Source organism: Cyprinodon variegatus, unplaced genomic scaffold (assembly GCF_000732505.1).
Source record: "Cyprinodon variegatus isolate N-32 unplaced genomic scaffold, C_variegatus-1.0 Scaffold1659, whole genome shotgun sequence".
Classification (NCBI taxonomy): domain Eukaryota; kingdom Metazoa; phylum Chordata; class Actinopteri; order Cyprinodontiformes; family Cyprinodontidae; genus Cyprinodon; species Cyprinodon variegatus.
This window is the reverse complement of record NW_015152112.1, coordinates 48,525-62,969: the sequence shown is the minus strand read 5'-3', so window position 1 is coordinate 62,969 and position 14,445 is coordinate 48,525. Positions and strand designations below refer to the sequence as shown.

At 42.4% G+C, this 14,445-nt stretch overlaps 1 protein-coding gene across 18 annotated transcripts in view; it reads right to left on the bottom strand.

Annotated features, from left to right (window-relative positions):
- myt1 (myelin transcription factor 1) overlaps positions 1-14,445 on the bottom strand; it is a 59,632-nt gene that overhangs the window by 26,299 nt on the left and 18,888 nt on the right. For 17 of the 18 annotated variants that reach the window (XM_015404180.1, XM_015404182.1, XM_015404177.1 and 14 more), the window contains exons 4-7: positions 12,612-12,642; positions 8,141-8,203; positions 3,521-3,852; positions 383-1,429 (exon numbers count right to left, since the gene is read on the bottom strand). In XM_015404180.1, coding sequence (XP_015259666.1) covers positions 383-1,429; positions 3,521-3,852; positions 8,141-8,203; positions 12,612-12,642 — 1,473 coding nt within the window. The remainder of the gene's footprint in view (positions 1-382; positions 1,430-3,520; positions 3,853-8,140; positions 8,204-12,611; positions 12,643-14,445) is intronic. The other variant, XM_015404179.1, reaches the window with a different exon arrangement.

The following is a 14,445-nucleotide window of genomic DNA, read 5'->3' as shown; positions in this document are numbered from 1 at the left end:
GGCTTCTTCAGTGCCGCCTTTAATGCTGCCTTAGTTCTGCCTTTAGCTTGTCTTTAACACCTTCTTTAGCGCCTCCTTGAATTAAGCCTTTAGCGGCACCTTTAGGAGCTTCTCTTTTGCCGCCTTTAACGTCACTTTTAGCGTCGCTTTTAGAGCCGCCTTTCCTGTCGTCTTTAACTCCGCCTTTAGCGTTCTGTTAGCTCCGCCTTCATGCAGTCCTGCATAGTTTGAATGTTTTCTGAACCACTCTAATAAAAAATCTGGAGAAAATATATGATAAATCATCGAATGAAGCTTCTGAATCTGTGTCGGCGGCATCTATTAGTGAAGCTCTGTAATCCTGATTATCTACACATCTTAACTAGAAGAAGGAGGGGCCAACCTTTGCTGAAGTACGTCTTGCGGATGATGTCCAGGTGCTTGGGTCTGTCCTCGATGGTGAAGTACCTCTGGTGATGGAGGTCCGGAGCGCGGAGCAGCTCCCTGGGCCCGGCTGGCTTCACCTGCTCGGCCTTCAGGGCGATGGCCTGCTCCAGGAGGCCCAGGTTCCCTCTGGTCATGTCGAACATCTCCGACTCGTCGGTCACCGTGGAACGCTGCGACAGGCTGTCGTCATCATCTCGCTCGTCGTCTCCGTCCAAGTCGTCAAAGTCCTTCTCCTCTGACTTGTCGGACCGCACTTCGATGACGTCGGGGGAGGCTGAGGCTTTGTGGATCTTAAAGTTGTCCCCCCTGGGAATGGAGAAGTAGTCGTGGAGCGGGCTGGCGGTGTGGGAGCTTAAAGGAGGGCTGCTTTTGAAGTCTGGAAGTGAGCCGTATCTGTTGCTGCCGTAGTCCTCCAGAAGTCTATGGTTTTCCGTCTTGATGTGTGTTCCCTGAGCTGCTGCTGTGCTGGTGATGGTCTGGACGGCAGTTGGCACATCAGATATGGAGAGGAAAGAGCTGTGCTCCTCTTCATCTTTCTCATCATCCCCCTCATCTTCTGCTGGAGTTTCCTGCGTCTGCTGCACTGATACCACCATCTCCTCCTCCTCCTCCTCCTCTTCCTCCTCCTCTTCCCCTTTGATCTGCTGGCTGTGGCTCACATGGTTGCTCATGTTAACATGCTCGCCCTCCTCTTCCTCCACCGTCCTCCCGTCATTCTGCAGAGCAGATGACTCCTCCAGAGTTCTTTGTGCCTCCTCCTCTTCCTCCTCGCCCTCATGCATGGCCTCCTCCTGTTCATCCTTTTCTTCTTCTCCCCCCTCAGCTGCTGCGCTGACATCTTCAATCTGCTGCAAAGCCACGCCGTGAGTGTGGCTGTTAGAGACCTGGCCCAGGTGGAGCAGAGAGTCGGCCACCTCTTCGGCGCTCTGTGAAGGCGGAGGGCTCACCTCGGCTGCAGGTGGCGCGGCTCGTAGCTCCGGCTCAACGATCAGGCACTCCTGCTCTGTGAAAGCAGAGAAGAAGAGGTTAGAGCAGAGGCTCAGAGCGAAGCCGGAGTCACGCAGGGAGCTCAAGCTGTCGGCATCAACTCTCAGCCTGTGAAGTGACGGTGCAGAAAAAACGACCCGCTGTCACAAAGATGCATCAGTTTAAGCAGCTCATAGATCCAGTTGTATGCAAGAGTGTGAAACATTTCATCTTCCTGTTTCTCTTTACTTGCTTCATCCACCTGCATGTGTAAATATAAAACAACCAAACTTTCTGAAGTGGTGTCAATCAGCACCTTCAGAGCATCTTTTAATATTCATTAAAAGTTATAACATTAAAAACATTTTCATCCAGAAGAAAATCTGCTTATAAAAAATCTGAAAATGACCAAATGTAATATTTATCCTACTAAAATCTGTTGAAAGTCTATTTTCCAAAGTTGAACCAAACCAAACATGGCGGCGCAGCGGGACGTAGGCGCAGAGATTATATGCTGTGGTTCGTCATGGCGTCTGCTGCTATATCTTTGGTTACCATGACCACCAAACTCTGCTCGCTTCAGCCAATCAGCTCAGAAGGTTCTGCTAAACATCACTCTCTTCCTAAACCCATGAGACCGGAGCAGACCCAGATTAATAATCTGTGGAACTACAGATTATCGGTCTCAGTGCACCGGGAGCTTTTAGAGGCAGAAAAATGGAGTTAAACTCATTTAATACATTGATCCAGTGTCAGGGAATGTATGATAAAAAATATTTACCTTTAAACTCACAGAACCACAAAGAAAAGTCAAACGATTAAAAAAACAATCTCCTCTGATTTACAAAACTTCCACTTTTAAAGTCCAATATTTAAAGTTTGTTTATTTTACTGTTTAAGAAAAGTCAATATTTCTAACAAAACATTTAAAAGGAAAAACCTAAAATTGGTCATTTATTTGCTTCATTTTTACTTTATAAGCCATATTTATAAATTATGCTCCCTCTTTTCATACAGGGCTAAATATGGTCTGAGGCTTTTCTCCTCCCTCTTAGAAACGGTATTAACTTTATAAACATTTATAAATAAGGTTGTAAAACTTCAGTTTTTGCAGCTAGAAGGTTCTGGGTTTGATTCCTGGAGTCTTCCTGCATAGAGTTAGCATGTTCTCCCTGTGCAGCGTGGGCTCTCTCCTGGTACTCCAGCTTCCTGCCACAATCCAGAAGCATCACCTTTGGCTTAATTGGCTTCTCTAAATTGTTTCCTAAATCATTTAAAGTCTTTAGTTTGTGTTTGAGATCGAGCTCGTCTGCCTGGCTGTGTGTTTCCTGGACCAGTTGCCCTTTTGTATCTATGCTTCTTTTTCTATGTCTGCTTCTGTCTCCTTGAACCCCAGTGGGCCTCAGCAGATGGCCGCTCACACTGAGCCTGGTTCTGCTGGAGGTTTCTTCCTGTTCAAAGGGAGTTTTTCCTCTCCACTGTCGCTACAAGCATGCTTAGTGTGCTGAAGAGTCAATGAGTCGATGCAATCAGCTGGTTTTCCTTAGATAGAAAACTTTGAATCAATCTGACTGGATGATCTGGTTGAATTGTCTCTATAAAGTGAGCTGCGATGACGTGAATAAACTGAATAGAGTTGAGGTCTAACTCATCTGTATAAGTAAACGTCGGCCATGTTCAGAATGCACTGTTGGCCCCGGGGCCCCAAAGAAGCAGGTCAAGTTATAAATGCACCACTGATTCACACCATATGTGAAGTTCCACCTTAATTCAGTTTGATTCAGAATAAATTCCTTCGTACAGGAAGTATAAACAGCTTTTAAACGTTAACTTTAGTTTGTACTTTAGGTTTTTTTTATCTTCAGCTTTTTTTGGTCTCCTTAATGTTTCCAAACCTCTGAGCTTCTGGTTCTGAAGCGTCTGTTTCACTGAAAAGCATCATTTCCTGGAGTTTCCTTCACAGCGTATCACCTTATGAACCACGCTGCTCTAAATCAACCGTTCTGGAAGAGAAACGCTTCAAAGTTTCTTCTCATAAGGAGATTAATAATGATGAATGCAGATTGTTGCTAAAACATTTATTCATTCATTCATTATTTTCTGTTGCTCTTTCTTTGTTAAGCCTTACCTTCATCACCCGCTGACATCTCCTCCTCCTCCTCCTCCTCCTCCTCCTCCTCCTGCCCGTTCATCAGTCCCTTGCCGTCCTGCTCTGGATGCTCGGGCGCCATCTCCTCCCTGCCTGCATCCTTCTCTCCCTCCTTGTCTCCCTTCTCTCCATCCTTGGCAGCTTCGTCCTCTGCCTCGCTGCTGGTGTCGCTCTCTGCGCTGAAGCCCTCGTCCAGGGCCAGTTTCAGGGGGTGGGACTTCCTTTTGGAGGAGGGCTTCCCTGTTTCCTGCTCCTGCTCCTGTTCAGCCTCCTCTAGACGGCGCTTTCTGGCTATGGGGCAAGCCAAAAGGCTGATGAAAAGGCGAGGGGAGGAAAAACAATCAGAGGCATTAGAATAAGAATCAAGAGCATCTTTAACATCCTGGTGACGTTCATGCAGAGCCAGGAGCAGAAAAGCAGAAGGAGAAGCAGAAAGTTCAGAGAGGAGATGGAGAAGCCGTTGCAGTGTGACATGTGGCCTGAGGGTGGCGCCCTGCTCGCTCCCTCACCCTTAAAACCAATCTCAGCCAATTGAGTGGAACGTTTAATGAACAACTTGTATGGAGAGGCGGGCTGGCGGCGAAGCAGCAGAGGGTGAAATCCAATAAACTCCCCCTGATTCGCACCTGGAAGATGCCGAGGGAGACCGAGGGACGATCTATAAACAAAGTGCATCTGAAATTGCCTGCTGAACGAATACACATGTAAACAGATAGCTAATATCTTCCCTTCAATAAAGAGGAGTCACAAACGGCTGAACCTCCACCCTCCCACCCCTGCAGGTGACACGGGGTCTCTGAGGAGGACGACATGCGTGGAAATGAAGGAGGAGAAATGAAAGTGGAGTGAAAAAGCTGGAGAGGATCACATATCGCTGCTGTTTGCTTTAGATTCAGAAGATCTGAGGAACAGCTGCAGACGTTATGGTTCAACTTAGCTATTCTAGACTCATTCTCTCAAAGGTTTTCCCCCATTAAGTCCTGGTTTAATGTCTCCAAAGGTTTGATGTTAGTCGGAGTTTTGGTCTGTAAGGAGATGTCCTCAATGTTTCCAGCCCATAAAAAGCCAATCAGACGTCATCAGTTCACCTGTTTCATCACATCACAAAGCCAACAGTGTTTCTATTGGGATTTCCTGTGAAAGGAAACCACAGCCTGTGGATCGGAGGGAGACGATTCATAGTTTCACTGCTTAACTTGTCTGCGTTCACCTCCCTCTGCTTTGAAAAGAAAAGAAGACTCTTATTATAGACTTTATTTGGTAAAAATCTAATTCCCTGTATCTTCATGTAATGATAGAACCTCATGTTATACCATATATATATATATATATATATATTTCCATTAAGGTTTAATTTTCTAAAGAGGAAAATAATCAGTTCTGGATGAGAGCGGCCATTTTGGCTCAGAACCTGCTGACCTGTGGGTGAGAGGGCAGCTTTATGGGTCCGTTTCCTTCATGCTCCTGCTGTGATCCCTGCATCGTGTTGCCGTTTCACCGCCGTCTCTCCCTGTGCGAACGCAGCCCGCCGCCCGCCCATCCGCTCTGAAGATGTTTAATTAAAATGTTCTGGATCATTTGTTTTTCATCTGTAATCCACGTTGGGACTGAAGTGGTTCTTAGCCGTAAGCAGCGACACACGTCTCAGTCTGTTCTCGTTTGGCTCGTGTATCAGTGGCGCTAAAGTCAGGCCTTCTGTGAGCGACACGCACAGATTTTAATGGTGCTGAAAGTATTTGGACTTTCAGATTAAAAGCTGGTGGCTGGATTTAAAGGATTTAAAACACGGTTAGAAAAACCTGCTGAAAGGTGCCTGGTTCTGTATCGTTAGCGGATTTCAGTCCTTCTGACCTGAAAACCAACTCAGAACCTTTAAAATGTCGTAAAAAGAAAATACAAACTAGACGTGTTTTCATTGGCTGTAATCAACAGGAAGCAGAGGAAGCTAGCTAAGTGGTCAATGGAACGAGGTGTTTAAGGTATAGAGGAGGATCTTTTATTTCCGGGTGGATCATCTAAATCAGTGGTCCTCCTAACTGTCAATCATTCTGGTGATATATTTATGTAAGGCCGTCCTACGATCTTTAGCGATCTTTTTCTGTGCACTTTCAGGCGTATATCTGTGGTGAGCTACGGTTTCAGACGGTCATTGAAGCTCACCTTTCTCTTTCTTTAAAAAATGGCCGAGGGTCAGAAGAGGAAAAGTGTCTACGAAGTGAATGAGAAGAAAAGAAAAGCCTCAGAGGAGGCAGATATATCCCAGAATGCTTTGCACAGAGAGCTCTCTTCGCAAAGCATTATGGGATTTGCTGTCACCATAGGCTGTCACTACCTGACAGCGGCTGATAACAAAGATGGCGCAGGCACCGCGCGGAGGAGTTAAACGGTAAATGGCCTGTACTTATATAGCGCTTTGGTCGAGTCAGGAGACTTGACCAAAGCGCTTTACACCACATTCATTCACCCATTCACGCACACACTCACACACTGACGGTGGAGAGCTACATTGTAGCCACAGCTTCCCTGGGGCTCACTGACAGAAGCGAGGCTGCCGTACACTGGCGCCACCGGGCCCTCTGACCGCCATCAGTAGACAATGCAGGTGAAGTGTCTTGCCCAAGGAAAACCAGAGCCTTGAACCGGCAATCCTTCGATTTTAGAGCAAACTTCTGCTCCCAACGCCACTGTCACCCGAATTACGTGACCAACGGAGCAAAAAGCAGTGATCATTTGTCTGAACGGTCAGTTAACTGAGTTCACTATAAAGTTCACTATATAGTCCCCGCTCTATATAGTGATGGAGGGATTTAGAGGTTAGGGCGGACGGCCAGTAACCTTGGATTAGCTATGAGAACAGCAACGTTGATTCTCAGCATCAACATTGATGAGAATCAGCTCCTCCAAATCCGAGGCCATGGTTCTCGACCAGAAAAAGGTGGCTTGTCCCCTTCAGGTTGGAGGAGAGTCCCTGCCTCAAGAGGAGGAGTTCAAGTATCTTGGGGTCCTGTTCACGAGTGAGGGAAGAATGGAGCGGGAGATCGATAGACGGATCGGTGCGGCTGCTGCAATAATGCGGACGCTGCACCGGTCTGTCGTGGTGAAGAGAGAGCTGAGCGAAAAGGCAAAGCTCTCAATTTACCGGTCGGTCTACGTTCCTACCCTCACCTATGGTCATGAAATCTGGATCATGACCGAAAGAACGAGATCCCGGATACAAGCGGCTGAAATGAGCTTTCTCCGCAGGGTGGCTGGGCTCTCCCTTAGAGATAGGGTGAGGAGCTCGGCCATTCGGGAGAGGCTCAGTGTAGAGCCACTGCTCCTCCACATCGAGAGGAGTCAGTTGAGGTGGCTCGGACATCTTCTGATGCCCCCTGGACGCCTCCCTCGGGAGGTGTTCCAGGCACGTCCCACCGGGAGGAGGCCCAGGGGACGACCCAGGACACGCTGGAGAGACTATGTCTCTCGGCTGGCCTGGGAGCGCCTAGGGCTTCCCCCAGCAGAGCTGGAGCAGGTGTCTGCGGAGAGGAGAGTCTGGGAGTCTCTGCTTAGTCTGCTGCCCCTGCGACCCGGTTCCGGGTAAAGCGGGAGACGACGAGTACGAGTACGAACAGCAACGTTTAAACAGAGTGTGCACGAGGAGAAATGGGCTCATGCACGCTCTAGCATGCATGTTAATAGGCGTTTTTGTGATGTTAGCTCATATCAAGATGATGCAAAGTTAAATTTGACACTGGTTTACTGGAGTAAAACGCTGAAGTTGATCCTCTAACTTCTACAAAAGTGTTTATAAACAGCAGGATTCATGCTGGAGGAATAAACATGAATACCTTGGATGCCTCTGCTGCTGAGAACTGATAAAAACTACAGAGATATTCGACAGTTCCACTTTTAACGCCCTGCTGACTTAAAGCCGTCTGCTGCTCAGACTCCACGCTGTCTCTGGGACGTTGTTTACATTCAGCTGGACTTTCTGTCAGGTGAGAAATGATGTTCAGTGACTTTAGTCCGAGACGATGCTCCTCATCCAGCACACTTTGCTTTGTTATCCTTTGTTAAAGGTGAAAGTTTTCATCTTTTCTTTCATAAATTCAGATATTTTGATCCAAAGATGCAAACATTTAATTCAATTATCAAAGGAAAGCAAGTCAAAACATGAATCATTGTTTGAGATAAAACTTTATAACTCCTTTATTTTTTCTAAATCTGTTTACTCTGAAGTTCGCCATAAACGCAGTGCAATCGTAGCTTTCCTCCAAACACCGTCTATCACACCTTTGGCCCGTCCATCATGCTGACAGTTAATTACCTCATTTCTAAACCTTAAACCTGAAAGTTTACAAAACAGATTCCAAATAATTCTGGAGAGGGATTTAGTTTGCAGCTTTAGGGACATTTTCTTCCATTTTCTAACTTTGAGAGGAGTTTAATAAGCCATTAAAACATCTGCCTGCAGCTTTTCATGGATATTTGTAGCACTGATGGTCTGATCTGATTATCTGTGTTTGTCCTGATCGTCTCTAAAAGCAAACAGCAGGTGAAGAAGGACAGACAAAGGAAGAGACAGACAGACAGACAGAGGGTGGGTTTCATCTGCCCTACCTTCTGTGTCGTGAGTATCTCCCACTGATATGGCCGGAGCCATTGCATCCGGGGGTGGGGCAGCTGGATGGGATGGGATGGAGGTTAGAGATATGTTCAAGACACAAGTGCATTTTAGTGGCTGTGCAGCAGCAGCAGTCGCAGTGATAAACCCAGGCAGTAAAAAGAAAATTAAGATAAAGGAAACAAAGCAAAGAGATGCAAACAGGGCAAACGTGTCACACAAATGCACATGTACAAAAGAAGATATGCGGCGCGGAGCGGCGCGGCTCGTCCGGCCGACACACATGATGCATGAATGCAGGTGGCATCCAGCCAGAGGAAGCAGAATATTATGTGTCGTACATCAACCCTGGCCTATATCCTGTTACTACGTGCGATAAAGATCAGCCGAGACCTGCTGTAATTTCCCCTGTTCGCCTCTCTTCACCAGTCATCATCATCATCACCATCTTCTTCATTGCTACCTCCTTTCTTCTCTCTCTGCTTTGATTCAGGTTGCCATGACCCCTCAGGATGGCTCATTTTAATTCTCATTAACTTCCCCCAGCAATTGCCCTTTATTACTCCAATTATCCTTATTATTAATTTTACTTATTAAAAATTGCAGCATTAGCATTTTAAATGAGACTCTCGCTGGCCTTCCCTACTCTTTATTTTTTCCTCTCTCCATTAATCCCAAAAAGGGAAGCTTTTTCTGACGCTCTGAGGTGAAAAGTGACAAAATGAAGCAGCAGATGAGGAGAGTCGTTTAGAACAGAACCATCATTTTTTACCAAAGGCCTAAATCAGCCGATGTTTCTTTAGAATAAACTGTAAATATTATGTAAATACAGTAAATATTAAATAAATATGTAATCTTCACTAAAAAAAACTCATTTTCTCCTTCCTGTTCTAAAGGCAGACCGATTCATCAGTCGGATCATATCTGATGTTAAAGTTTTTTTCTATCTTCTGATATATTTACTTTAAACTGTTCCTGTTATATTTAAACTGCTTTGAAAGCTTGTTCACAATTAACATCACCTTTACAAGTGTGTGTGGGGGGGGGGGGTTTACACGTCTTAAATGATGACCTTTTAACTCACATTTTTGCCGATTTTCCTGTGTTTGCGCATTGAAATAAATGATGAATGTTTAATAATTTTTCTTTTATGGAACAAACTTCCAGAAAACTGTAAAAGTGCGTAAAGCCTGAGTTCCTTTAAAATCAAGACTAAAAACACACTTTTGTTTAGGATTGCCTTCCACTGTTCTAGTTAAACAGTTCAACTGAAATATATTTTCTTTAGTCCAACTGTTTTTAAGAATCTTTTTTGTTTCTGCATTTTTATTTTATTTTATTTTTTCCTACTTGCTTTGATTCTGTTTTATCTTCCTGTATTTTAATCATGTAAAGCACTTTGCATTGTCTTTGTACTGAATTGTTCTATACAAATAAATTTGCCTTGCCTTGTTATGATTTACTTGTTTTAAACATGTTTTAAGTTACTGTTATATTAGTTTTTACCTGTAAAGCATTGCAATATATATTACATCTCATAAAATGAAACATGTAGGTACTGTCATTTTTTTACTCTAGAAATTACAGAAATAATTGGTTCCAGTTTTCCTATCTAAGGGGGACCATAAATATCATTAAGTAGTGTTGATATCATTTTAAAAATAATGATAATTTTTCGTGGTTTTGAAGCTTATCTTTCCTTTAGAGCCACCGTCAGACGGCCAGTAGAACTCACATTTGTGCAGCAATCTCTGCAGCACCCCCCACAGAGCAGCCGCTTACTGAACACACTACAATATTTCACAAGTCATTTAGTGCACCTGATCCGACATCTATGGAGCTCAGAGCCTAAGAATGCTAATGCTAACCATTAAAAGGTCAAATGTCAGAAAATACAGGAATGTTGGTTAATATGGTAAATCTGTAGATAACTTTACATTCACAGTAGCAGCTCCGATAAATTAAAGATGGTGGAAAATTTATATGTGCATTTTTTGGAGGAAAAGAGTATGTTCCTTTATTAAGCTTATTAAAATGTAAAAAATTGTGTACACATTATAGAGGAAGATATATATGTGTGTGATTCTTTAACTACGGGCACTTTTATGTCCTTTGATCATATTTCATGGAAAAATTAAAAAAGGGACATTTCACACCTTTATAGTTATCTTTACAATGAAACTGTTTTAAGACATTCGTTTTAGTAACTGTGATGATTTTTTCACCTTTTTTTAGCCTCATTTATACGTAAATATTACTGTTTTGTGCTTTCCCCACACCAAGACTTTTTGATCTTTAATGATAAAAATGAATAGTAAAAAAAACATTTTTTCTAAAGTTTTAAACAATCATTGAAAAAAGTATCAGTAAAATAATCAAACTATAATTGGAGTATTTAATGTCATATAACTGTTTATGTGATTTTCTAAACCAATTGTAATTTCCACCACAACATTTTAATGTCCCTTTAAGAAGTTTGTAAGAAAGATTGTTTGGGTAGTTGCTATGGAGATGAACAGTGACATCACAGCACAAGTCTGACATGGTGGGAATTTTGACTTCATCCATCAACTTTTAAAATAAAGTCAAGGTAAATATTGCTTGAAATTGAAATATTTTTATTGTATATAATTTCCAAACATGCTGTAACATCAACTCAGTTTGGAAATTAATTTTTATTTTAACACACATATTTTTAAGCATAAAATGCTAGCGACCCTTTTTTAGCTAGTATGTGATGCTAGCAAAGATTTTCCCGCCAATTTCTGTCAGATTGTAATTTCCCCCACATTGCGTTCTTTGGTGGAAATTATATTTACGTGTGTAGGCGTAATTCATAGATACACATACAAGGCCTTTGTTCTCTCATTTTATTATCACAACAACGTGGTAATATTATAAAATAACACTTTTGATTTGTTTCTAACTATAATTTACATGCTAAGCATTTTGCTGTGGTGCCACCCCCCCTCTCTCCCACCCTTAGTACCACCTATGCACAACTGCAATTTATTTATTATTTTTTTTTTCTTTATTTCTTTTCTCTTTTTTTTTTTTTTTTTTGTTCCCTAAGTTTTTTGAAACCAAGTTTTTTTTTTTTTTTTTCTCCTTTCTTTTTATTTTCCACACCACCCGTTATTTTTCCCCCCTTCTTTTTTTTTTAATTCATTTTTTGCAAATTTTTATTCTTTCTTTAAAACCTTCTTCATAACTTAAGAGATAATGTTCCACTTTAATTAAAAACACAAGTATTTACACCTTGAAATGTATTTTGCGATTCTAATGCTATATCTCATGTTATGGCAGAAATAAGATTTGCGTCTTCTCCTCATAACAATTCATTTACCTGATCCATAAATGGATGCGTTTTACAATAAAGGCATAAACAGTTAAAACTATATATGAAATTGTTCTTCCAGTGAAAAAACATTATGTGTATCATAGTATTTAGATGTAAATTAGATTTGTGCCAGCCCAGTTGGGAAATCTGTTAAAAAAAACACCAATTTGTCTTAAAAAATCAGTTTGTTCTCTTATGAATCTTCAAACTAGACTAGTTATGCTATGCTAACCGTTTACATTGTGAAAATGTATATTTTATTATACCTTTTCTCTTCAAAAATATATTTGCTTCATAATTTAACCCAAAAAGATCAAAACAATCTGTATTTTTCTCCTTGCAATGTTTTATATTTTATTTTATTTTTTGTTATTAGCCCGGCATTTTGGACTAAAACCCAACAAAAGGTCAATCTGTCTTTTTTTTTTTTTATAATCTGTCTCTTTAAAACGACACGGCTCTGTAATCTGCAGGGTAAACAGATTCCTGATACTTTAAAAGGCCGAGCCATGAAAGTCTTTTCCAGAAACAACAAATTTCCACATTATTTGTTTATAACACAGTTTAGTTTATACTTTCTCAGTTGGTTTAAATAAAAATGCTGCTTTATAGAAGCTTAAATACCTGGCAATTTGTAAACCGTCATTTTTCAAAAGAAAGCATCACATATTGAGGAAATGTAAAGGTCTGCAGACCGCATGGAGGTCTGATTTATAGGCATGAAGAAGGAGGAGGAGTGACTTTCTGCTACAATAAGATGTTTTAATGGGTGGGAATCTACAAGAAGGTGAAGCCGAAAGACTAAACTACATCATCAGCCCTGACTGTCCTGTGCTTGTGCTCCGATCTGGAAGCAAAGAGATCACACAGCTCTTTTATCACATCTACAGTAGGTGCTCATAGCAGGAAACAGCAAAAGGCTGCCAGAAATCAATAACAGCACATTGGAGGCCCTGACCATGAGCTGCAGAGAGCTGATAATAAAGAATAAAAACTAGTATTATACAGCATTGTTTAAAGGATCACCGCTGGTCTATTAGTGCTGGGGGGGGGGGACTGCTGCACGGCGGCGCACATAAAAGAACTTTATGAAAGGCTTTTGCACAAAGATGAAGGTGTTTCCTTACCTCAGCTCTTGTCCTATGAGCTCAATAGGAACTGAAAGAAAAAAGGGAGGGGGGGGGGGGTACAGGGAGGTAGAACAAAGGTGAATGACTGCTCACAACGCGGCGGCGGCGGCGGCGCTGCTAAAAGATCCCAGATCAATACTTCACAAATGCATACGAACCCCATGAGGATTTTCTCATAGAGGTTTACACGCTGCTGAGTGTGATCCGTGAAAAAAAAAAACACACCTCCTGAGTTCACACACAAACCCCCCCCCCCCACACACACACACACACACACACACCTGCATACATACAGATATAAACAGAAACACACAGCAGCACAACACTCAGCATAAAACCTGACAGGTGGAATGAATGCAGAAACAGAAAACCTATAGCAGCTGCTGAGAAAAAGGCTGATTATACGCAGACTGCAGCAGAAAAACAAGATGAATTGTTAGACTTCAGTTAGCATAATGAGAAATTAAATTATAAACCCAAACTTCCCTCATCAGAAGGAAACATCCCCTCTTTCAGGGGCAACTTATAGTAATTGCCTTGAAAACATCCATCAAGCTGTGCTCACGCGCAGCAGCGCACTCCTGGCAGGCCGAGGCCATCGACTAGCGGAGGGGGGGGGGGTATCCTGTTTTCATCTGGAGCAAAATCAGGAAAGGACAGAATCCTAAAGACATCGGACTGGGCTCTGAAATCTCAGGCATCCATCAGACATCAGAAGGAGCCTGAGTATCTGGATCCTCCAGGAGGGAAGAGAATAAACAGTAATGCACACAGGCCTCTAACTGAGGGGGTGTGGGGGGTGTACCTGTCTAAGCCTTAAAGTGAGGACCATTTTTCCTGTTTCACTATCACAATGAGGACCAGTTGTTGTTAAGTGAGGACATTTTGCTGGTCCTCACAAGCTATTTTGCTAACGGTTAGGTTTAAAGCTAAGGTGTCAATAGCGTTAGGGGGGGGGGTATGCATGATGGTTGGGTTTGGTTTTAGGGTTAGAGCACAGAAAGGTTGAAAATGAATGAAAATCAATGGAAATCAATGGGAGTCAACTTTTGGTCCTCACTACATATAGCAGAACGAGTAGGGGTGTGTGTGAGTGTGTGTGTAGCGTTTCAGTTTCTTAGTCTTTCATCATGCGGTTGGACTGACTGGACGGCGGCTGGCGCTCTGAACGCTCCATAAACTGCCACTCTTCTGTCTCACTTCAAAACATCAAACACACACCCAAACGCACTAAACAAAGAAAGTTTTCTAAATATGTTAATATGAGCGAGTCGGTCATGGCTGCGGCACACGCCGCTGCCTCTGCTGAGGATCCACAGAAAGAACAGAGTCACTGAGCAGAAGACCAGAGCGGCTGCTTTTCAGACCACGGATGTTTACATCAACTAACAGTCATTTAATATAAACTTACCTGAAAACGTCAAACTTAATGTTTAAAATACACCATAGTAAAAAAAACCTGTTTTATTGATTCCTCTAATTATTTAACTAATACTACTTCTATAATTTAAATAGAAATATTTAAAATATGTAAAATGTGTCTCTATTCTCATTGTTATTAATCATCTGTAGGAAAAAGTTAATTAATAAAAAACGATAGGTTAATAAATTATTCTAACCCACAATGTTTAAACCACCTACATAAAAACCTAGCGGGGATTTTTTATTCCTTCTAGTTTAGAGGCTCCGAACAGAAGATGGAAATAAATTTATTCTCTGGGTTCTAAAACATGAAGAAACATGAAGCTTAGGGAAATAAGAGACTGACTGGGTTAGGAAGGAAGGAAGGAAGGAAGGAAGGAAGGAAGGAAGGAAGGAAGGAAGGAAGGAA